Here is a 23,335-nt window from a genome sequence, read left to right on the forward strand (position 1 = left end):
CAGCCAACCTTCACTGCAATTGAAAGAGGGGGAGAAGAAAAGCACAAAAGGGAAATCATCCTTGATACCCTCTTCACCACTCCTCCGCCCCACCTGGAGACAACCCCTCCTTCCACCTTGGAGCAGGCCAGGTTTGGGTCCAGTCCTCCTGTCCCTCCCCAAGATGGGGGTCTCTGGTGGACCTCTCCAGTGGTCAGAGGGTCCTGCCCATCTGTTCCTGAGGGGGATCATGTTCCCTAAGCAGCCAGGTGGGTCCCTCCACAGCCACCCCAAGCAGGAGCCAATGGCCAGGTGCCCGATGGATTCCTCTTTCCTAGGTAAGAATGGGCTGTCCCCCAGGGGAAACAGAGCTGATGAATGGCCAGGCTGGCTAGGGGGGAAGGTTGCCAGAAGAGCCACAACTAGGACCCCATCCTTCTCATCCCAGCCTCCCAACCCTCCCAACCCTCCCAGCAGCTTTCTCTAGTCACTGATCCCTTCTCCTTGTTTCTCAAGGCAACCTCCTGGCTTCTTCCTAGGTGCATGCTTTGTCCTCCGTGGAGACTCGGGGTGCTTGGAAAGGAAGTGCAGGGGCTCCTGCTGGAGGGCTCTGGGCTCTGGGATGGCCACAGCTGTCCTTCCCAGCTGCTGGCTCCTGTTTCTCTTTCTGGGACTGCTGGCAGCTGGCTCCTGTGTTGGCTCAGTTGAGTCGGAGAGACACGGAAGTAGACGGGGTCCGGAGAAGCAATCTCAGTGGAATGACTTTCCCATGGAGCAAGGGGTGAGCAGCAGCCCTCTGCCAGCCTCTAATGACTTGGTAAGATCACTTGGGCTACCCCCCATTAGTCCAGCCAGAGGAAGGAAACAGATGACTTGCAGGTCCCATTAAGACATCTCCCTCCTGAAGCATAATCGGGGAGCTGGGGCAATGGGTGGTGGAGGTAGACTGTGATAACGAGATGAAAGTGGCTAGCTCAGGGGAGGCAATGTGGGGTAGTGGATAGAGTAACTGGTCAGCCATCAGAGGATCTGGATTCAGGTCCTGCCAATGCTTATACTCCCTGTCCTCTGGGCCTGTTTCCTGGTCCACAAAACAAAAGTGCCAGACTTCCAGAGGCGTCCCTGTAATCAGTGAGTCCAAACTCCCCATTGTACAAGTTAGGACACTGAGGCACAGAAAGAGTAGAGGATTTGCCCAGAATCACACAGCTAGGAAGTTTCTAAAGCAGGATTTGAATTCAGGTCTTGCTGACTCCACGTCCAGTGCCTTATCCATAATGCCATCCTGCCTATTCTCTGTCATCATAAGTGAACTTTTGGGAAGTTTTTCAGAAATAGGGGAAAGCCAGGAAAAAGAAGGCTATTTGGAGAAGTGAAGTAAGTGTGGCTAAAATGGATGCCTCACAAACATGGAGCAGTTCTTTGGAGAAATTTGAGCATATTTGGGGAAATGTCCTGACCCTTAGAATGAAGTTTTCAGGGGCACTGACTTCCCATTTGATCTCACTGGCTCTAGTGATCAAAAGGGGGTCTCTCTTCTCTTGGTCACAGTGGAGGTACTAATATAGGGATCCAGGGAAGAAAGAGGAGGGTCTGTAGGATGGCAGAAATGGGTTTGGCTCCTGGATGTGTCAGACAGTGCTTGCCCTCTCCTCTCCCTGCTTGTCCTGGGAGAAAGTGCTTCTAAGGGTTCTAGATAAGGAAGTCATGAACAGCAGCTGCCTGAGTCACTCCCCGGGACTGGCAGAGTAGATGGTAGCTCAGAAAAGAGAAAGCAAAACACAACTTTGGGCATCTAACTAGCATCTCATAGGTAAGAATGCTAGGACTGCAATTAACCACAAGAAAGAGCTGCTGACTTCAGGGGTCCCTGCCTGAGTAGGGAATGAGGAGTTGGGGCATCTCTGTGCATATGTGTGCATGCGTCTGTTTGTATGTGTACATATGTGTGTGAGACCCTAAAGCTAAAAACAATCTGCCTGGGAAAGCTCCGTGTGTGTGTGCGCACGCGCGCGCAAGCACATGCGCCCTAAACAGACGTTGTCTAACTCTAAGAAAAAAATGAATGTCTTGTGAAAAGTGTACTTTTCATAGCTGGTAAGAGTAGAATGTTGAGCCTGGAGTCAGGAAAACCTGGGTTTGAACCCTGCCTCTGATATAGTCTCACTGTGTGATTCTGATCAAGCCGCTTCCCCTCTCTGAGTCTGTTTCTTCATCTGTATAATGAGGAGGTTGAGCTAGATCAGTGGCCTCTGAGCTTCCACCTAGCTCTGGACCTATGATCCTAGGACCCCTCTGAACCACAGTGTCCTCATCTGTGAAGTGAGGGGGTTGGACTAGACGGTTTTCAAAGTCCCCTCCCTCTCCTACCTTCCCTCTTACTTTCCTGGGCACCAGCATCCCCCCAGACTATCAGGTTTGCATTCTAGGAGTCATTCTAGACTCCTCACCATCTCTCACCCCCTCCCACATCCAAGCTGGTGCCCAGGCCTGTCCACTTGGCCTCTGCAGCCCCCTTCTCTCCTCTGATGCTGCCACCCCCTTGGTGCAGACCCTCCTCTCGTTACTGGGCTGTCCAAAGCTCTGCCTGCCTCAAGTCTCTCCCCACTCCAATCTAGCTTCCATTTAGCCACCAAAGCTAAGGCACAGGTCTGATCATGCGCCTCTCCCCCCTCTCCACCCCCCCCAACAAATTCCCTATTGCCTCCAGGAGCAAATACAAAATGCTCAGTTAGGCATTTGGAGCCCTTCATAATTTGACGCCTTCCTACCTTCTTACCCCAGACACCTACCCTTCCATCCAGTGACACCGGCCTCCTGCCCATTCCATGAACAAGTCCCTCCATCTCTCAGCTCTGGGCACTTTTTCTGGCCGTCGCCCATACTGGAATGCTCTCCCTCCTCCACTCTTGACTACTGACCTCCTTGTCTTTCTTTAAGTCCCAATTAAAATCCCACCTTCTACAGGAAACCTTTTCCAGCCTCTCTTAATTCCAGTGCCTCCCCTCCGTTAATTTTTCCCATTTATCCTGTCCAGGGCTTGTTCATCTATATTTGTTGGCTTGTTGTCTCCCCATTAGATGGTAAGCTCCTTGAGGGCAAGGACTGTCTTTTGCCTCTTTTGGTATCCCCAGGGCTTAACACGGTGCTTGGCACATAGTAAGTGCTTAATAAATGTTTATTGACCAATTGACCTTCTAATTCTAGACACAATCCTATGACTGCTTGGAGTCTCAGTTTTCTCATCTGTAAAATGGAATTAATCATATCTCTTCACTCCCATCACTGCTGTGAGGGTCAGCTGAGACAATAGTCATAAAGCAATTTTCAAACCTTCAATAATCGCTAGGATGATTATTATTATTTTAAAGGATGGGCCAAGACTCAGAAGCTTTAATCAAGCACCTACTACTTGCATCAAACCATTGCAAGGTCAGTAATGAAGAACCCAGCAAACTGAGAGAGCTGAAAACAAGCCCCAGCTAGCCCTTACTTCCCACATGTCTTTTATGTAAGTCTTACATTTCTCTAGGGCTATTAAAGTTTGCAAAGGGCCTTCCTTTCAGCAAGGCCGGTCGTCCACTCCATCGCTGAGATCTTCCACACATAACATCTCATTTGTTCCTTTTCAAAGAAGGAAGGAAGGAGTCACTTCCCCAAGGTCATCCCACCTCCCTCATGCCAGAGACATTCCAGCCAAGCTGGCCCATTTGCTGTTACCCTGTGCATGGATGGCGCTCCATCTCTAGACTCTGTGACCAGGTTGTCCCTGGAATGCCCCATCCTCCCCTTCACCTCTCCCTCATTTTGTTGTTCAATCGTTCAGTCATGTCTGATTCTTCTGTGGACCATGGCACACTGGTGCTTTCCATGGGGTCTTCTCACCCGAGTGGTTTGCCATTTCCTTCTCCATTGGCTTAAAGCAAACCGAGGTTAAGTGACTTGCCCAGGGTCACACAGCTAGTGAGTGTGAAACCAGCTCTTCCTGACTGCAGGCCCAGAGCTCTATCCACGGAGCCACCTGGCTGCTTTCGCATCATAGATGACAATTACACAGGATGTCCCAAAAAATCTTAGTGCACTTAAAAGGCTTTGGGGACACCTTAAAATGCTTGAAGGTTTGCAAATCACTTTACGTAGGTTAATCACAATGATAATGCTGATAGCTGACATTTATCTAGTGCTTACTGTGTGCCCAGCACCATATTGAGCGCTTTACCACTCTTGTCTCATTCGATCCTCACTGAAACCCTGGGAGGCAGGTGCTATTACTACGTCCGTTGTACAGATGGGGAAACTGAGTCTGAGAGAAGTCCTGAGAAAGGACTTAGTAAGGCCCTCGGGTGGGATTCGAACCCACTGCTTCCTGACTCTAGATGCAGGGATCTAACCACACTGCACCATCTCTAGCTTCTTCCAAATCCTAACTCACATGCTGCTTCCTGCAGGAAGTCCTCTCGGATTTCCCTGGAAGCCAGTGCCCTCCCTTCTCCCATCTTGGGAATTGTTTTGGGGTTTGTATCTATTCTGTATTTACTTCTCAGTAGACATGTAGTGCCCCCTCCCTACCCCCAGGAGAATGTAAGCACCTTGAGCGCAGCACCCATCGGGCTTCTTGTCTTCATGTCCTGAGCTCCAAGCCCACTGCCCGGTAAATAGTAGGCGCTTAGTCAATGAATGAATGAGAGTTCCAGCTCCTCCTGTCTTTCTGGTGGCTGATTGCTTAACTCTCTTCTCCTCCCAGTGGCCCAAGAGCCCCCCCTCAAATCCGAATCAGTGCCTCCCTCCTGTTCAGAACAGGGAGCCCCACATGGGCAGCTATGGCTTCCATAGGAGTGGTTCATGGGAAGCGAGGATTGGCCTCTGGCCAATCAGCGATGGGGGCCAATGGAAAGTGGGATTGGGGATGCTTTCAAGCTGACCACTCAGCTTCCCTCCCTTCCTGCCCCTTCTCCTACCCCTGGGGCAGCCCAGCTGTTAGAGCCTCCTAGAGAATGTCTACAAACCAAGCCCCAGAGGGAAAGCCGGGGGATTCCCCGGGCCGTCCTGGCCAGAGCGCTGGCTGGGGACCAGAGCCCCTGATGCATCAGGCTCCGAATCTGTCAGTGAACGGGTTAGACCGGACAGAGGCTGGCAGCGAGGGGAGCTCCGGGTTTAACGTCGGGACAATCTGAGCCTCAGACTCTCTCTCGATGTACAGCCTTGGAAAGTCACAGCTTCTGCATCTGTAGAACGGGCAGAAGGATGGCTCTTGCCTTCCCGGGGTCATCTTAAAGAACAAATGAGACAATGTGTGGAAAGGTCTCTGAGATCTTAAAGGCTTGGAGAACGCGAGCTCTCTGTCACTGAATCATAACATGATTATGTCTTAATGTTATATCTATTTGTACTAAATCACATCTTTTTTTTCCCCTTTAACCTATGATTTCATGGGTATAGGAAGCTCCTTCTACAAGGCAGATTAGCCCATCAACAAGCATATTAATCCCCCTTAGAGTCTAAGGAGCTGCCTCAAGACACTAAGAGGTTGAGCCCCAAGCCAATATATGTTATAAATAGAACTTAGGTTGCCTTGACTCTCAGGCCAAGACTTGACTGCCAGGCCAAGCTGCCTCGCATAATATTTAATATCTGCTCCTTCCATATCCATATGTCGCAATATTAGGAAGATTCCCCCTCCTCCCCAGGTCTTAATCCTAGAGAAAAACAAAACAAAACATGCCTAGATCTTACTGGGGAGCTTACTTGGGAGAAGGGCAGGAAATAACCGGAGGTGTCCATCTAGGTAAATAGAAAATATATACATTGTAAATGCAAAGTAACTTCTCAGTGTGTGTGTGTGTGTGTGTGTGTGTGTGTGTGTGAAGGGGTAGTACTAACAAGTGGAAGCAACAGTTAACTTTAACTTAATTCAATGATCATTCATTAGGCTCCTACTATTTGCCAGGCACCATGTGAGATGGGAGGGATACAAAGACAAAGCCAACAGTCCCTGCCTCCCAGGGGTTTCTATTCCAGTGACAAAGGTCAAGGGAGAGGCAGAAACTGAGGAGCGTTGGAGAAGCCCCAAGTCAGTCACGTTAGTGGCTTATCTGGCCCAGGACTGTGCCCCTGGCACTGACATTTGTGGCTCTTTTGGGGGGGGAAGCGAGTTGCTGTTAGTGTTGGCTGTAAAAATGAGTGATTGATCCCAGATATCTGGTGTGGTGTGGTGGAAAGATCACTAACTGAAGGAGTGTAGAGATAGGTAGGTAGATAGATAGGTAGATAGATAGATAGATAGATAGATAGAAGCATTTATTAAGCACTTACTATGTGCCATGTACTATGCTAAGTCCTGGAGATGCAAATACCAGCAAGCTGGGAAGCCCCAGCCCTAAAAGAGATTCCATTTGAATTGAGGGGGATGTTAAATGAAGTGCAGCTCTAAGGATGGGGTGTGAACAGTGGACCAGTGTGATGGGAGGAAAGTGATATGGGCATCTCCTTCCTGGTGAGAGAAGGGGCAGATCTTATCATGAGGGAGTGCTTCCTCCCTGCGGAAGTCCTTAATGCCTGGCTGACCACCATATGAAGGTTGGGTGTCACCCCTCCCCCAGTACATTGTGGGGACAGAATGAGTCATTTGGAGATGAGCAGGCAGGGATGTGTTTGATCTGCATCTCGTATTATTTCACCACCACCACTACCTCCAACACACACAAACACACACACACACACACACACATACACACACCAGGGGTCATCCCCCCACACCCCATCACACACACACACACACACACACACACACACACACACACCCTCCCTCTCTAATCTGAACTTCCTTGTTCCTCTCAAGGGCAGGCATCCTTCACTCTCCCAGTCATCTTTGTTGTCAATATTCCAGTCAGTCTTGTCTCTTCCCTCTTCCTCACCCCACATCGAGGCTTAATCACCAAATCTTGTTCTTTCTACCTCCAGGCTCTCTCTGATGTTCATGTTCTTCTCTCTATTCCCACATTCTAGTTCAGGTGCTCATCACTAAGCTGTTGAATAGCTTCCTAATTGGTTTCCCCACCTCCTGTCTCTTCCTAAAGGGATCTTCCTAGAGCGCAGGTCAGACTGTTCCCCTGTTCAATGAATTTCAGTAGCTTCCTATTGCCTCTGGAGCAAATATAACTTTGCCTTTATCTGATCCTTGTTTTTAACTTCTGTTTTTGTGAACTTTTTCTAATATGCATAGATTTAACTATTAGTATTAGTACAAAGTTAATAAATATGTACATGTGTACACACAGGCATTTGTGTTAAAAAAAAATGTTGAAGTAAAAAGTCTCGCTTTTGCTGTTGCTGACTTCCCGGTGCCCAGCAAGCCCTGTTTTCTGTTTCCCACCTTCTAACGTGGTCACCTTCTTGGTCGATTCCAGCTTTTGGATTCTGTTACAGGAAGCCCCTGTCACCGAGAAGCCCCGAAGCATCGACCCCAGGGACGCCTGGATGCTCTTTGTCAGACAGTCCAACAAAGGGGTCAATGGCAAAAAAAGGAACACTGGGAGATCCAAAAAGTACAAGGTGAGCATGGAGAGGCCTGGGCCTCCCAGCACCCGCAGACTTCAGCTGGATTTGGACTCAAAGGATTGAATTCTGACACCGCCACTTTCTGTGGGACCAAGAGGAAGTTGCTTTAAAGTCTTTCGGCCATCAGGCAGTCAAGTATTTATTAAGCACATACTATGTGCCAGGCACTGTATTAACTACTGGGAATCTGAATAGAGTACAGAGAAAGACAGCCCTCCCCCTTAAGCAGTTAACATTCTACAAAACCCCTGCTTCCTAGCTGGCCAGCTGTGGGTCAACTAGTCCTATCTGTAAAATGGGGATAACAACCATCACATCCCCTACAGAAGGTTGTCCTGAAAACCCTGGAGCTCTACAGTAAGGGTTCTAACCTGGGGCCCAGGGGTAAATTTCAGGGGGTCCATGAATGTGGGTGGGGGAAAGAACTCTACAGCTTGGTCCCAGAGGACAGGCACTGATTGGCAGACATTAGCAGGAGACAGATATTGACTCAATTCAAAGAAGTTCCTAACAGTTAGAACCGTTTAACAATAGGATGAAGTCTTGGAAGATAATGAGTTCCCCATCCCTGGAGGGATTCAAACGGAGGCTGGGTGACCACTTGTTAGAGACAGTGTAGAGGGGGTTTATGACTCAGGCTAGGGGTTAGACATTACAATCCCAGAAGTTCTTTTCAATTCCAAGGTTCTATGATGAGCTGCAAAATTGATTTCCAAAAAGTTAAAGTGAGGGATTTATCTGAATGAGAATCATAAATAAAAAGACAAAACAAAGAAAAACCACCCGGATCTGGCTGATTTTTTTTCAATTTGTTTGAGCCCTTGAACTTACCAATAGGGTGGATTTCTTAATGAATTCTTTCCCTTCAACCACGTCCCTCCTAGATTTTAGCTTTTGTAGAAATTGTCCGGGGACCTGCCATGCCATCGCTTTGGGTGACCAGATGCCTGGTGTCTGCCTTCTTGGGGACGCTCCCTGGGGGAGCAGATTGTCCCACGGCGCTGCATGCCCCTCTGCCCCTGCCCCCATATTTGAGGCTGACCAGCGTGCTTGCAGGCATCACTGAGAAGCCTGGGGCAGGGCAGGGGAGTGGGCTCTCTTGGTGCTGGGCTCTCTACCCAGTGAGAATGTTTCCCTCTCCCCCAATAGGTCAGCCATGCCCCGATTTTTGTAGCCAAAGTCACCATGAAGCCTCAAGGGAAGGACGAAGGGGAGACTAAACCCTAGCTCTGCAGTGAGCACAAGCGAGGGCAGAGGCTGTTCCACTTTTTTTCCTTGTTGCTCCATCACCGAGCAGAGTGTGGACGGCACACGTTGGGGCTATAACTGGATCACCGGATTAAGGAATTGCTGACGAGGAAGCTCCTTCTGCCGGCGCATGTTGGCCGTTGTGCTACGATACGTAGTTGTAGATGGCAGCCCAGAACTTGGCACATTGAAGATATTTCATAATGATTTGTTGGACTGAAATGAATTGAGTTTGACAGCAGGATTTTATGAAAACACTTATCTTGGTGACGCTGGCCCTTGATGTTTCTTCTTGTCATTTGTCTTTCAGCTTGGGCTCCCAGGGCCTCCTGGACCCCCTGGCCCTCAGGGCCCCCCAGGGCCTTTCATCTCACCTGAGGATTTATTGAAGGAATTCCAGCTGCTGGTGAAAGGTATAGGGATTGCACTTCTGTGTGTGTGTGTGTGTGTGTGTGTGTATGTGTAGGGCCGGGGGGCACAGGGAGGTATCAGGGGATTGACTTCCTGAAGGTGCTGAAAGAGAGGAACAGAGGTCCAGCAGCGGGCATGAGGGAGTCCATTGATCTTGCCAGGTCCAGTGATTTGTCTAAGGTCACATGGGTAGTAAATGGCAGGAGGATTAGAACCCAGAATTCTTGAAGCGCTGAGATGTTTCCAATGTACCATGAAGCCTCATTGCCAGTCAGTTGTTCTACATTAAGGGCCCACTATGTACTGTGTTAGGTGCTGGGGATACAAAAAGAGGCAAAGACAGTTCCCCCTCAACGAATTTACAATCTAAGGAGTGGGATGGAGGGATCTGAAGCGGGTAGGGGGCAGGATTGGGGGTAGAATTTGAACTTTGATCTTCCTGACTCCAAGGCCAGTGTTCCAAGATAAAAAAATGTTAGACTTGGAGTCAGAGGATCTGGATTCAGATCCTGATTTTGCCACTTGTGTGACCTCAAGCAAGCCACAACCTCGGGGCTTGGACCAGATGACCCTAATGACTATTTTAGCTCCAAAAGGATGATCCTGTCATCCTGCCTGTGTTTCTGAGCTTCAGTTTCCGCAATTGTAAAGGGATTCGTTTAAATGAACTCTCTGATCTCTCCCAGCTTTAAAACCTATGAACTTTTTGCGTGCCGATTCTTGTTTCCTGCTGACAAATAACCCCAGCCTTGCCTGGTCTTTCTCTGGGGTCTCTTTCGCTCCCCCGGGCAACCAGACCCGATGACCCCTACATCCTCCTCTGTTCCCTGCTTGCTGTTGCCTTCTAAGTCTCCTCCCGAGCTTTCCTTCCATTGTCCTTCTCTCTCTCCCACCCCCACCTGGCGAAGAGTCAGCTCCCACGTAACATTATATCTCATTTCCTTCGATAAATCCAGCTCAGCTGCAGACTGTAACAGGGGAGAGTTACAAAGAGAAAGTTTTCCCCATTAGCTGCTGCAGCTGTAGGTTCAAAAACCTTGAGAGTTGCAAGTAGAAGCGTTCCCTAAGATAAGCTACTCTGGGAAAACCTTCTATGTGAGTCCCACGTTCCCCCCATAGGGAGAGGGAAAAGGGGGAGGTTGGAAGCTGAGGTGGGGCAGAGACAGGATGAGGCCAATTTAAACACTTCTGATCATGCTTTTGATCCAGGCTCCTGCCCTGGTCCAGGTGTTAAAAAATGTAGGATTTCCCTAAGCCCATCCAACACCCAGCGCATATCATCTGTGCCTCCATGATGCACCCGCACGGGATGGTTTATGTACAAGCCAAATAGGAAGCTGACTGCATCTAATAATGTGAGGAACTGTAGGTAATCCTCATGGGACAGGTTGGAAAGGTCTGTCGTCAAGCATTGGCTTGGCAGCTCTTGTGGAAGGGGGATTAGCTTAGCTCTGCTTGGCCCCCGAGAATAGAACCCGGAGCAATGGGGTGAAAGTCACAGAGAGACTGAATGTATGGGCTGCCTTAGGAGGTCTTCAAGCAGAGTCTGGATGACCACTTTAAGGGAGTATTGTGGGAGGGATTCCCTTAGGGATATAGTTTGGACAAGGGCAGCTAGGTGGCACAGTGGATAGCGTGCTGGGCCTGGAATCTTAAGTTCAAATGTAGCCTCAGACACTTACTAGCTGTGTGACCCTGGGAAAGTCACTTCACCCAGTTTGCCTCAGTTTCCTCATTTGTAAAATGAGCTACAGAAGGAAATGGCAAACCACTCTATTACCTTTGCCAAGAAAACCCCAAGTGGGGTCACAAAGAGTCAGACATGACTGAAGTGACTGAACCACAACAGTAACATTAGCCACCACAGTCCATTCTGCTTCTGAGAGTCTCCATTTCTGTGACATTGAGAGCATAGAGGTGCTGTGGGGCTCTGTGCCGGTGGACACTAAGCTGCTGGTATGGGGGAGAGCCATAAAACTAAGGGCTGGTTCACCCAAGAGAGAGCCTCTTCCTAGCTCTGTCTGGGGCTGGGTCCCTGTGCCCCACCCAGCTCCCTACTGTACTGCCTGTCCCATGCAACTGACAGCCTCCCTGCACCGTCCAAATAAGTTCCCCTGGTCATGCGTGGCAGAGTCTACCAAGTGCTGTGCCCCTACTTGGTATTGAAGCTTATCTCAACAGGGCATGGGACCTCCTCCGGTGTCCGCCCAAGAAACTCAGTCGTCCTAGAATGGGAGCCCTGCTCCCACTGCCCACCCTCCATTCCTTGGTGCCTTAGGGCTTTTTGGCTGTGTTCCTGAAAAGCCCTGTGATTGCTGCTTACCCCCCCCAGAGTCTGCTGTTACTGTACTTAGGCAGAGATTCTGTCTTCTGTGAGATGTGGTGTGACCAGGGCACCTCTCAGTGCACTGATTCCGACTCTTCAGGGATCTATGATTTCATTGGTGTGGTGCTCAAGAATCTGCTGGGGCTCCCTGTTGCCTCTTGGATAAAATACAACATTCTCTGCCATTTAAAACCCTTCACATTCTGTCTCTAGTCAACCTATCCGGTCTTCTTAAATATTACTTTCCTTCATGCAGCCTCCATTCCAGCCACACTGGCCTTTGCCCACTGCTGACTGCATACAACAATCCATCTACTGCTTTTGTGGCTTTGCTCAGGCCGTGTCCCCTGCTTGAAATGCCTTCCTTCCTCAGCCCCGCCTTGTAGAATCCCCACCTCGATTCAGAGCTCAAACCAAGTGTGGCCTCCCACAGCAAACCTCTTCTGATCCTCCACACTGGAAATGACTTTGTACCTACTTTGAATCGCCTTGTGTGTTCACACATGGAGTGCAGCTGGGCTGTTCCTTCTGTGCTGCCCGGCCTATCAAAGTGCTTCATTCGTTGAGTGATTCAGTGAATGGCTAAAGGAATGACTGAGTGAATGGGTGAGAGAGGGCGATCCTTCATACCAGGACAGATGATTTCATGTTTGCTTAGGACCCAGTGGCCTGCTCTGGAGATTAGGAGCTCCAAACTCACTCAGATGGCCCCTCCTCCATGCACCCTTCCCTTAGCAGCCTGTGCTCCTTACCAACGACTCTTCCTTTTCACTACAGCAGAACCACTTTGCTGATCTTTCAGCTCCATAGCTGCCAGGCCTTCACTCATTTACACTGGCATTCCCAAATAATGGGGGTGGGGGAGGGGAAAGCTTTGGCTCCATTCCTGTCCGTGTTAAGTAATCCTTGAGCTAATCAGATACTGAAAAATGGCAATTCATAACCTACCAGCTATGCCAAACCAGTTGTAATAATTCCAGCATTTGTAAAGAAAAAGTATTCACGTGGGCTAATGTAGACGTTGACATTAGCAGGGATGTGGAGTGGTTGAGTTGTGACACTGATGACGAAGTGACTTGACACCCAATTCTTTCAGAGGGTAAACCGAAGGAACTGAGTGTGTTCAACCCAGAGAAGAGACGGCTGGGGGGAGGGGACACGTGATAGTTGTCTTCAAGTATTTGAAGGCTCTTATATGGAAGAAGCTACTGGTGGTTCTGTCTGGGCCCAAAGGGCAGAACCTGGAGCAGTGGTTCAATTACTAAGAGGCAGATTTAGGCTGGGAGTTAAGAAAAGACAGACCGTAAAGTTTCTACTGATGAGAGTTACCTCAAGTGGAATGGGCATCCTTTGGAGAGGGTTGGCCAGCCCCTGTCAATGGGGATGGCCAAGCCAAGGCTGGATGATTCCTCGTTGGAGATGTTCTAGAGAGAATTCTTGTTCAGGGAAGGGTTGTTGGGCCGGATGCCTTCTGAGGCTCTTCCCATGGTGCAGTAGGAATGGCAGCTAAGAAGAATCCCGGCAAGACTGGGAAGGTGTGTCAGCAGGAAGTAACAGCTGCTTTGGACATGGGAGGTGCCCATAAATTTCATAGGTTTCAGAGTTGGAAGAGATCTTAGAAGTCATCTATGTGTTGAAAGTTGTTGGACATACTAGGAAGAAAGTGTGTGTGTGTGTGTGTGTGTGTGTGAGAGAGAGAGAGAGAGAGAGAGAGAGAGAGAGAGAATGACAGAGAGATAGAGAGAGATAGAGTGGCAAAGAAAGTGGCAGAGGGAGAGAGGGAGGGAGGGAGAGAGAGGGAGAGGGAGAGAGAGAGAGAGAGAGAGAGGGAGAGAGAGAGGGAGGGAGAGAGAGAGAGAGAGAGAGAGAGAGAGGGAGAGGGAGAGAGAGAGAGAGAGAGAAAGGGAGGAGAAGGGAGAAAGGAATGGAAGGAGAGACAGAGACAAAGTGAGAGAGACAGACAGAGACAGACAGAGAAGACAGAAGAGACAGAGAGAGACAGAGAGACAGAGTTCGAGAGAAGAGAGACACACAGACAGAGTCAAGTTTAGACTCAGGCTATCATTTCACACAGAGGCAAAAATAGCTCAGTAAAAATAATACCAGAGGAAATAGCTTGTTTGGACTGACAGCCTATGTAATTAATGCCACTCAAATAGGACAAGCTAAAATAATTACACTCTGCCTGATGGTGAGAGTCAAGATTTCTGTCTGAGAATCTCACGTCATGTTTCTTTGCTAAGAGTGGGGACATCTCAGGTTCATTTCCTGCCTGTCACCAATGTCCACCACGGTGACTCACTCTTCTCTTCTGGCAGTGTAAGGGGGCCCATGGAAGGGTGTCATAGTTCTGTGGGGTGCCTGGGTCTGCATCCATGTCTGTGTCCATGTTCATGTCCATGTGGGTGTGTGGGGGTCAGAGAAATAAAGGAGATGATTTGTATGGCTGTGTTTGCTTGTTAAGGTGGGATTTGTTTCAGAGAGTTTCTGTTTCTTTATTTAGGGGACTTCATGCTTAGCCTGGAATGAGAAGGATCTCAGGTTCTGTTCCCAGTGGCTACTGAGGACTCCTTAGACCTAATCATATTATGCCTCAATTTCTCCATCTGCTACATGATGGGGATTAGTATATTTGATCAAAAAGATTGGAAAAACACTTTTGAGTCCCCCTGGAACTCTGTCATGAAAGAAAACAAACCAATACTATGTCATTCTTGATGAAGGGTGAGAGGCTTGGCGTCGGGGGTGACCTTGGGTCCTTGAGGATGAGCCAGCTGAGTACAAACCCTGGCAGGGACTGCCAAGCTGGAAAGGCTTCAGGCACAGGCTTGGTACTTCCGAGGGCCTGCCCAGCTCATTGCCAGAGCAGGCGGGGAGAATCCTAAGATCCTAGGGTCCCAGATCTGGAGCCCAATGACACCTATGGTGCTATCTAGCTCAATATTGTCTCTTTGTGGAAGAAGATGAGACCCGGGGGGCTGAGTGAGTTGCCCAAGGTCACACTGGTAGTGACAGAGGAGACAAAGCTACAGGTACTCTCAAGACACCCTCTCCCGTACACACACAGCCCTAAGTCACCATGGCAGCAATAAAATCATCAATGCTTCAAATATGCAGAGATGTTATCTACCAGGGTAACTGAATGTCATTCCCCCTCCTCACTGCTCACAGAAGAATGTTCAAAGGTCTTCCATGATTTGGGCCCAACCCACTTTTGCACTCTTATCAAGGTAGCTGGGTAGCACAGTGGATAGAGTATTAGATTTGGAATCAGGAAATCCCAAGTTCAAATCCTGTCCCAGATACTTGACCTCTTGCAGCCTCAGTGTCCTCCTCTATACAGTGGACTCTGAAATCTCTTCTAGCTCAGGAGCTCCAAGTCTATCCACGTCCTGGTTCTCTGCCCAGGCTGTAAGATTTGTGGGCAGGGACAGTCTTGTTCATCTCTGTAACCTCCTCATAGCTGGTAGAGAAACTTGCATACAGCAAGTGCTCAATAAATGGTACAATTTTTGAGTACCATCTGGTATTCAGTAGGCTATAACTCAGGAGAAAAGAAGCTCGCTGAGAATAGGGGCATCCCCAGCCTGGCCGGTGGTAGTTGATTCAAAAATGTTTGAGGAACGAGCAAAGATCCCTTCTGGCAAGTGTTCTGAGTCCCTACAGCTCAGCCGGCGTTTTCCGGTATTCAAATCCAAGGTACTTATGGTGATTCCCAAAGCTGCTGTTTAGGCCCTTGAGCATTAGACTGCAAGTTCCTTCAGGGCAGGGACTGATTTTGTTTTGTTTTTAATCTCCAGTGCTTAGCACAATGAGCAGGTGTACATAGTAGGTGCTTAATAAATGCTTGCTGACTCGGGCTGAGAGAATTCTTGTTCCTGGCCCTGTACTAACTAACCTCTCTGAGTTTGTTTTGGTCCCTCAGCTGAAGGTTCTGACAATTGAGGAGAGAGAGGGGAGAATGGGGAAAAGCAGAGAGAGCCAGAGCTTAGAGCAGGATGATTTGGGTTCAAATCTCGACAATTACTATACATGTGGCCTTTGTGGCCTGGTTCCTCAATTGAAAACTGAGGCCTCTGAGGTCCCTCTCAGCTTTAAACCTGTGCCTACACATCTGCCCAGGGCAGGAATCCTTAACCCAGCACCCAGGAAGGGGGTTGGAGAACCGCATTTTGAGATAATTGACTTCCTTGGTATTCCTGCGCCTTTTATCTTAACATTTAAAAGCTGATGCTGAGAAGGGTCTGTAGGCCTCTGCACACCTGCCTGCCCTCGGATCTTGTGGTCCAGGGCACAATACAGGTGAAACCCCTGATCTAAAGCTTTCTTTTCAGGATACTTGGTGAAGAAACCAACCTTCACGGGAAGCATGGTTTTTCCAGCCCTAAGGGCTCAGTGTCTGTGCTCTCCCCCTCCCTCACCTTGTCCCCAGACTGTGGCTGGCTTGCTCCTGTGGTCCTTGTATCCCCTCTGTAGCTATCTTAGGCCTGCCCACAGTAGGCACTTAATGAGTTCTGGTTCATTCTCTTCGCAGGGGCAGTGAAGCATCGGGAGAAGATGGGCCTGAAGCCTTGTGGGGACTGTGGGGGTGGGGATGAGGAGGAGGAGAGCTTGGCCGAGGCCGGGGCAGAAGAGGAGGATGTCCTGACTCTGGTAACTGGGTCTCTGGCAGACAGCCACAGACCTCACCGAGTGGAGGCCGCCTTCCACTGCCGGCTGCGAAAGAACATGTCCATTGAGCGGCGATCCCTCCAGGAGCTGCAGCAGTATTACCTGGTGAGCGGAGAGAACCCTGATAGCTGGGGCCTCCTCTCCAGTCTGTGCTTCCAGCCCAGAGCAGCAGCAAGAAGGGCTGACATTCCAAGAGCCCATAAGGAATAGATGATTCTTCATAAATGACCCTCACAATGTAAAATAAGGACCCCAGGCTTTACAGATGAGGAGATGGAGTCTCAAAGAGATTCAGAATTTTGCCTATAGTCACACAGCTCCTGAGTGTTAGGGGTGGGATTTGAATCCAGGTCTCTGCTGTCTTGAAGCCCACTATTTGCCTCTACTTCTCTGCAGAGACACAGTAAGTGAGCATTGAGCATGAAAAAGGCCAAGGCTTAGGAAACACCTGCCCACCTCCTCAAGGGCAGCTGGCTTTCAGCAGGTAGCCACAGATCACCCCTGCTGCCACCTTGGGTTCCCAGACAATACAGCTTCCCATGCTGACAAAGACTGGAAGAGGCTCAAGCCAAGAGACAGCAATTCAGATTCTTTTTTTTTTCTCCAGCCTGGAAAAGAGGGATCATTTCACCGAGGCCTGGGGCTGAATCTCACCAGTGGCCAGTACACAGCCCCCATCACTGGGTTCTACACCTTTGCTGCTACTCTGTACATTGGTAAGATCCGACCCCCTGCGTCAGGAGCCTTGAGTCACTCTTGGCCTTAGACGATTGGCAGAGAACAAGCTTGCACTTGAAAAGATGCGAGGTGGTGGAATGGGGAGAAGTTGGCTTTGGAGTGAGGAAAAACTGGGTTTGAATCCACTCCAGATCCTGCATGACTCCGGGCAAGTCCTGTGACCTTTAGCTATTTCAGTTCGGGGCGGGGGGGGGTGTCAGGTTCCAGATGGCCTCAAGTTAACACAACTCCATGGTCAAATTAACTCCAATTCCTCAACGATTCAATTTAACCCAGTGCTGTGTGCAAGGAGCTACCCCAGGGGCTGGTTACACAAAGACGATTGATTTAGTCTTGGCCCCTAGGAAGCTTACAATGGAATAGTGGGCAAATCCATCCCGACGAGGTACCATATGAGGTGTGGGGCATGATTGGAGGCAGTCTAGGGCAGGAAGTGGCCATTTATAGTCAGTCTCTGTTCAAATCCTGCCTTTCCTGATCCCTCTCAACGCTGGCACCTTCCCCTGGAGGTTAAAGCTTGTTTGCACTTAGTTTGCAAGGCACCTTCCCCCTTAGACTGTGAACTCCATGAGAGCAGGGGCAGTTTTTGCCTTTCTTTGCATCCCCAGAGCTTAGCACAGTGCCTGGCACATGGTAGGTGCCTAATAAATGCTTGACAACTTGACTTGTTGACCTGAGCATGAAGGAAGGGCAAGATTTTAGTGAGCAGAGGTGAGGAGGGAAGGCACTGGGATAGCTGTGGCATCACAGGCTTAGAATTCTGTTTGGGTCTCAGTTTCCTTATCTGTAAAATGAGGCTGTGGCAATGGGGGTTGGAGGTGATTAATTCTCAAGTCTCTTCCAGCTCTGAATCGATGATGCTCTCAGAATGGGGGTCTGAGAGGTTCCGAGGCAGAGTTCATAGGACCATAGCTTTAGAGCCTAATGGGAGTCCCTCATTTTATAGAATAGACAAAGCTTGGCCAAGACCACCCATCTAGTGGGTAGTGGAGCTAGGATCTAAGCCTGGGTTTCTGCCTCCAATCTGGTGCCACATGCCCATCTTAGCTGAGGAAGGGCACCCCACTCTATCTCAGAAAAGTAGGAGGTAAGGTCTTGGTTTCTGCATGAAGGAGATCACAGTTGCTCTCTTCCCTGCCCTGGTGAGACCCCATTAGAGCTTGTGTTCATTTCCAAAGGCCATAGTCTAGGATGGACATTGCCAAGGTGAGGTTTGTATAGCAAAGGGAGACCAGGCTGGTCCAGGAATCTGAAAATATGCCACAGGACAGAGGCTCTTAGCCTTTTTGTGTGTCATGGCCCCCTGTGGCATGAAGCACCTATGAATCCCTCAGAATGCTTTTAAATTCATAAAATATAAAGGCTTGCAAAGGGAGTCAATAAGGTTGAAATAAAGGTGTAATTTCCCCCCATCCAAGTTTATGGATCCCCTGAATTTATCTGTGGCTCCCAGGTTAAGAATCCCTGTTGTTGGGGAATGGATTGAAGGAATGGGGGAAGAGGAAACTCGGAGGGTGCACAATTGTTGCTTTCTAATATTTAAAGGGCTCTCAAATGGTAGAGGGCATAACTAGCTGGATGGCCCTGGCCAAATAACTTAACTAACAAACTAAGCCTCAGTTTGTTCATCTGTAGAATGTGGATGTTGAACTAGACAGCATCTCTGCTCCCTCTCAGCTCTAAGTGATGCCATTCTCCACGACTCTCCACTTGGCCAGCTTGGGGGGGGCTGCCTAGCCCCGCTTCCCGGCCCCCTTCCCCAGGATTGCCCTCCCCACCATCCCTCCTCCCCATCTGCACAAGCCAGTTTTCTCTAGATGTTCCCCCTGCTCTCCCTCTGGCCAGGAGTGGGTGGGACACAGTAGTGACCGGTTTTCTCCTCTCGCTTGACAGTGCACGGTGGGGACCATCAGAAGAAGGGGCAGCCTCGGTCCCGGGACCGCCTGCGGGTGCTGATCTGCATCCAGTCTCTGTGCCAGCGTAATGTGTGAGTGTGCAGATGGAGGCACAGCCAGCTGGTCCCATCAGATAACCCAGCAGTTGGCAGCTGGCTCAGCCATGGTGGCTGGGTCTCAGGGTGGAGATACCAGGGGTTACACTGGCAATAGCAAGGTTTGGGTATGGCTTGCTAAGAGGCTCAGACAATGGCCTTGCCCCCTTCGGCTCTGATTGGAGGGTTCCAGCACCCACATCGGGGGATGGGGGGTTGGGGAGTGTAAGGGATCTTGGGTTGGCCTCTGACAACCCAGTAGACACTTGTCGTAAGCTTCAATTCACCAATTCTCAATGACAAACACAGCTCCCACCTTAAGTTCAGGAGTATTGTAGATTTAGAGCCACAAGGGGCCTTAGAAGGCCACTGAGTCCAGAGTGGAAAGTGATGCAGAGAGCTTTTGATCTGCTTGTGTCACAAAGCTAGTAAGTGCCTGGCTGGATCTGAACCCAGCACCCAGTGCTCTACCAACCAGGCCACACTGCCTCTGATAACTGGAGGGACACCTTGAATTTTTAACTAAATTTATACACAGAGTAGTAAATAAAACACAAACAACATAATTATGGGGAGAGAGACCACTCACAACTTGGGGGTGTTAGGAAAGTCTTGGAGTAGGATGTGACACATAACCAGAGCCTGGAAGAAAGTAAGGAGATTGACCAGAGGAGTGAGGAGGGAATGCATGTCAGAGCTGGGGGCACAGCCTGTGTAGAGATGGCGGTGGGAAATTACCAACAGGAGAAATGACCCGAGCCTGTGGTTCTGCCCATCAGGGCCCCCGACTGCCGTGGGTCCTGGGGCTAGGATCCGGGAGGGAAATGTGCACTCCCCCCAAAGGGGAAGTTCTCTCTGGAGCACTGCATCCCACGCTGGCATTGACTCCCCTCTCTGTGGATGGCTCGCAGATCTCTGGAGGCCATCACTGGACTGGAGAACAGCAGTGAGCTCTTCACCATGTCTGTGAATGGAATCCTGTACCTACAGGTAAATACTGAGGGCGCTGAGGGTGGGGAGGTCCAAGAATGAGCCACGTCCCACCCAAGCCCTGCAGGTACAGCCAGAAGAGACCTTAGCTGGGGACTCCTTCCACCCTCCCCATTTCACAGACGATGAAACCGAGGCCCCCAACAGGGAAAGCTCTGAGCCTCGCTTTCTTCATCACTCTCTCACTGTGGAGGAAGGGCTGGGCAAACCATACAATGATCCATGGATTGGCTGAAAGCACAATCGTCAGGAATGGTGACGAGGACTACAGACCGGCAGCTGGAGGGGGCCTCCGAGGCCACTGGGTCCTCAGGCTCGGAAGGGGGGGCACCCATCCAGACCTTCCCGGCTATTAGTGCCTTCCCCCCTCCCCTAAACAATCATGTAGATACTCCCCTATGTCAATGTTGTGTCTATCCAGTAGGAAGTAATCAGTCAATAAACAAGCGCTTATTAAGCTCCTACTATATACCAGGCACTGCACTAAATGTCGGGGATACAGAGGCAAAAATGATTCTGTTCTGTCAGGGAGACATGTGTTGATATTTACAGAATTAAGACGGTAAATTTAGGGGGGAGGAGGGCACCGAGGCACAGAAGCTTCCTGAGTGACAGCAGGGGCTGCCTCTTTAGTCTCCCTCACTCAGCCAGTGCTCAGCACATAGTAGGTGCTCATTAGAGGCTTTTCATATTGGATTTGCTCTTCTCCAAAGGTGAATGGACTTTTTTCAGATCCTCCACTGAGATGAGGAAAGGGATGGCATTTGCCTTAGACACGTAGCACTCCCAGCCTCAGCTGCTTTCTCTGTAAATTGGGACAATAGCATCAACCTGCTATGGTTGTTTTGAGGATCTAGTGAGATAATACATGGGAAGTGCTGTGCAAACCTTAACGTGAGCTGTAAGTGGGAGGATGGATGACCAATTCAGAGAGAAGGTGGTCCAGGGGAGGGGCCAGTTTAGATAAATGCCTGGTGGTCGGAGATGGCCTGTTCAATTGGGAGAATGGCTGGTCATCCATTTTGGCTGGAACCAAGGGTCTGGGCAAAGGGGTATTATGAATTACAGGTGGAAGGTTGGTGGGAGCCAGATTGTAGAGGATTCAAAAGGCCAGCCTAATTGGGAGCCAATGGACATTTCTGAAAGGGTCAGAATGATGTGGTTAGATCTGTGCCCAAAGAAAATGATTTTGGTAGCTGTGCAGAGGAGAGCAGAGACTGGAATCCAGGAGACCAATTAAGAGCCTATTCTAATAACCAACAAGCATTTAAGTGCCTAGTGAGTGCCAGGCTCTGGGTGCTGATACAGAAGGCAGAAGTGAATTAGTTCCTGTCCTCAAGGAGTTCCTATTCCATTAGGATAGACAACCTACGTACAAACCATGTACCAGGTGACTTGGAGAGGGAGGGAGGGGAGAAGAATTAGGAAACAATTCATGTGAGAAGTGCTTGAACCTAAGCTTAAATTAAGAAAGAGAGGGGTTCTGAGGAGGAGAGAGGGGAGTCTATCCTAGACCTGGGGAACAGCCGCTACAGAGGAAGGTGGAATGCTGTGTGTAGGAAGGGAAGAAAGGCCATTTTGGCTGGGCCATAGAGTGTAGAAGGGGACAGGCTGCAGTGAGCTTCGGAAGGGTTTTAGATAGCAGAGACATTCCCATTTTATCCTAGAGGCAACAGGGGGCCGCTTGGGTTTGCTGAGCGGGGCAGTGACATGGACAGACTTGAGTTCTGGGAAAATCCTTTTAGCAAAGGAGAGAATGGACTGGAGAGTGGAGAGGTGAGACCTCTTAGGAGGTGAGTGTGGTGGTCTGAGCCTGGACCGCATTGGTCTCCACGCGGGTGCAGAGAAGGCGATGGTGCCATGACACATGGTCACTGAAAAGACTTGGGGGCTATGGGGGGATGGAAAGCAGAGTCAAGGCTGTCTCCCAGTCCATTGCTGCTTTTTTCCGTATCAGTTTTCACTATCAGAGGCAAAGGGGACAGAGAACATGTGGATGGAAGTAGCCTAGCCACAGGCTTAGCCTCATGGCTCTTGTTGCACATACACCGGCCAACCTCTTCACTCATTGGCCTTGTTATATCTCCCCATGTAGGCCGGCCAGTACGCCTCTGTCTTCATAGACAACGCCACTGGATCATCTCTCACCATCCGCAGTGGCTCGGATTTCAGTTCCGTTTTCTTAGGGGTATGAATTCCTCCGTCTCTTCAGTGACTTCATTGTCTTCATCTCTCTCTTTCCACTGTAAACTGAAGTAACAGCAAGAAAGCCTTACTAGGGAAGGAGCCAAACTCTTCCCTGCCTAGGTGCCGCCTAGCCAAAGACTGCCAAACTTTTTGACCTCTCTCCAAGATGGCCACCCTGCCTCATTCAAGAGACATCCTCTACAAGATGGTGCATTGGAGGCTGATTGAATGCTTCAAAGAATAGAAAAGTGAGTGATCTATGAAGACTGTTTTCCCCTAAGAAAATACGAGGTGTCTGTATAGCATTTGTCATGGAAAAAAAAATCTTGAATCAACTTACTGGAAACCTAGCATATATTGATTTCTGGTCTGACCAGCCCTTCTGACTTCTCTGTAAATTCCCATCTTGCCTTAAGAGCCGATAGGTTCTGGTTGGGCTATCTGCTGGACAACTACTAAATGCCTCACTCTTCTCACTTGGCCTCAAAATTTAATGGAGGTAGTTTTGGTTAATGTGGGAGAGGGTGGGGCTCTAGCCCTCAGTGGGTCATACTGGCATTTTCCATCTTACAGTTAAAAGATGTCACCCCACCCTAATTAGTGGGTTTGGTTAACTCTTCTCCCTGAGGAGGAAGGTGAAGTTGGTTTACACGGGGCATTCGGGTGAAGGGAGGGGCTACACGTTCACCATCATTTCTGCTTGAGGGAAGGGGAAGAAGCTACATGCTTCTGTTGGGTAGTATCCTGGAAGCTCAGTCAGTCCTCAAATGCCCTGGTCCTGCCCAGGGACACCAGATGCGGGCATCAGGTCACTGCTATCCCTCGGCCCACTCGCTTGCTGTTCCTCTTCTTCCCTGGGGAGTTCTCCTTCCCTGCTCTCGTCTTAGGTCTGTCTGTGGAACCCATGAAGACGGCTGGTGGCCCTGAGGGTTAAGGTGAGCACGGATTCCGGCTGTGGCCAGCCTGATGTAATGGGCAGGTTATTGGTACAATGTTAGAACAGCCCATAACCTCATTAGACATTTGTAGCAGGGAGGGGTCCCGGTCTGAGGCTGGTTTTCAGCATCACTCATGTCCAGAGCCCCTGGGGTTAGTTCATGAACCTCATTACCATCTGGCAGAGATGACCAGGACCTCTTTTCCAGATGGTTTTTCCCTCAGCAGCAAGTGAAAAGACGACTTTCCCCATCCCTTTAAGATGCTGAATCACTGCTGGGCTGTCAGGCTTCTTACACAAA

General features: G+C 49.6%; 1 protein-coding gene across 1 annotated transcript; it reads left to right on the forward strand.

Annotated features, from left to right (window-relative positions):
- Nucleotides 1-229: 229 nt before the first annotated feature.
- On the forward strand, nucleotides 230-22,143 carry ERFE (erythroferrone). Its single transcript, XM_036753236.1, has 9 exons — nucleotides 230-317; nucleotides 519-796; nucleotides 7,405-7,530; nucleotides 9,095-9,197; nucleotides 16,056-16,297; nucleotides 16,800-16,908; nucleotides 18,824-18,917; nucleotides 19,832-19,910; nucleotides 22,006-22,143. The coding sequence occupies exons 1-9, from the start codon at nucleotides 230-232 to the stop codon at nucleotides 22,102-22,104; spliced, it is 1,218 nt and encodes a 405-aa protein (XP_036609131.1). The 3' UTR covers nucleotides 22,105-22,143.
- The last annotated feature ends 1,192 nt before the right edge of the window (nucleotides 22,144-23,335 follow it).

The sequence above is a fragment of the Trichosurus vulpecula genome, chromosome 4 (assembly GCF_011100635.1).
Source record: "Trichosurus vulpecula isolate mTriVul1 chromosome 4, mTriVul1.pri, whole genome shotgun sequence".
Lineage (NCBI taxonomy): Eukaryota > Metazoa > Chordata > Mammalia > Diprotodontia > Phalangeridae > Trichosurus > Trichosurus vulpecula.

Excerpts from the sequence above, each read along its gene's own strand:
- ERFE (XM_036753236.1), top strand. The coding sequence starts at position 230 with ATGTTCCCTAAGCAGCCAGGTGGGTCCCTCCACAGCCACCCCAAGCAG. Across the intron at positions 797-7,404 it reads TGCCAGCCTCTAATGACTTG|GAAGCCCCTGTCACCGAGAA; the intron begins GTAAGATCACTT and ends ATTCTGTTACAG. Across the intron at positions 16,298-16,799 it reads AGCTGCAGCAGTATTACCTG|CCTGGAAAAGAGGGATCATT; the intron begins GTGAGCGGAGAG and ends TTTTTTCTCCAG.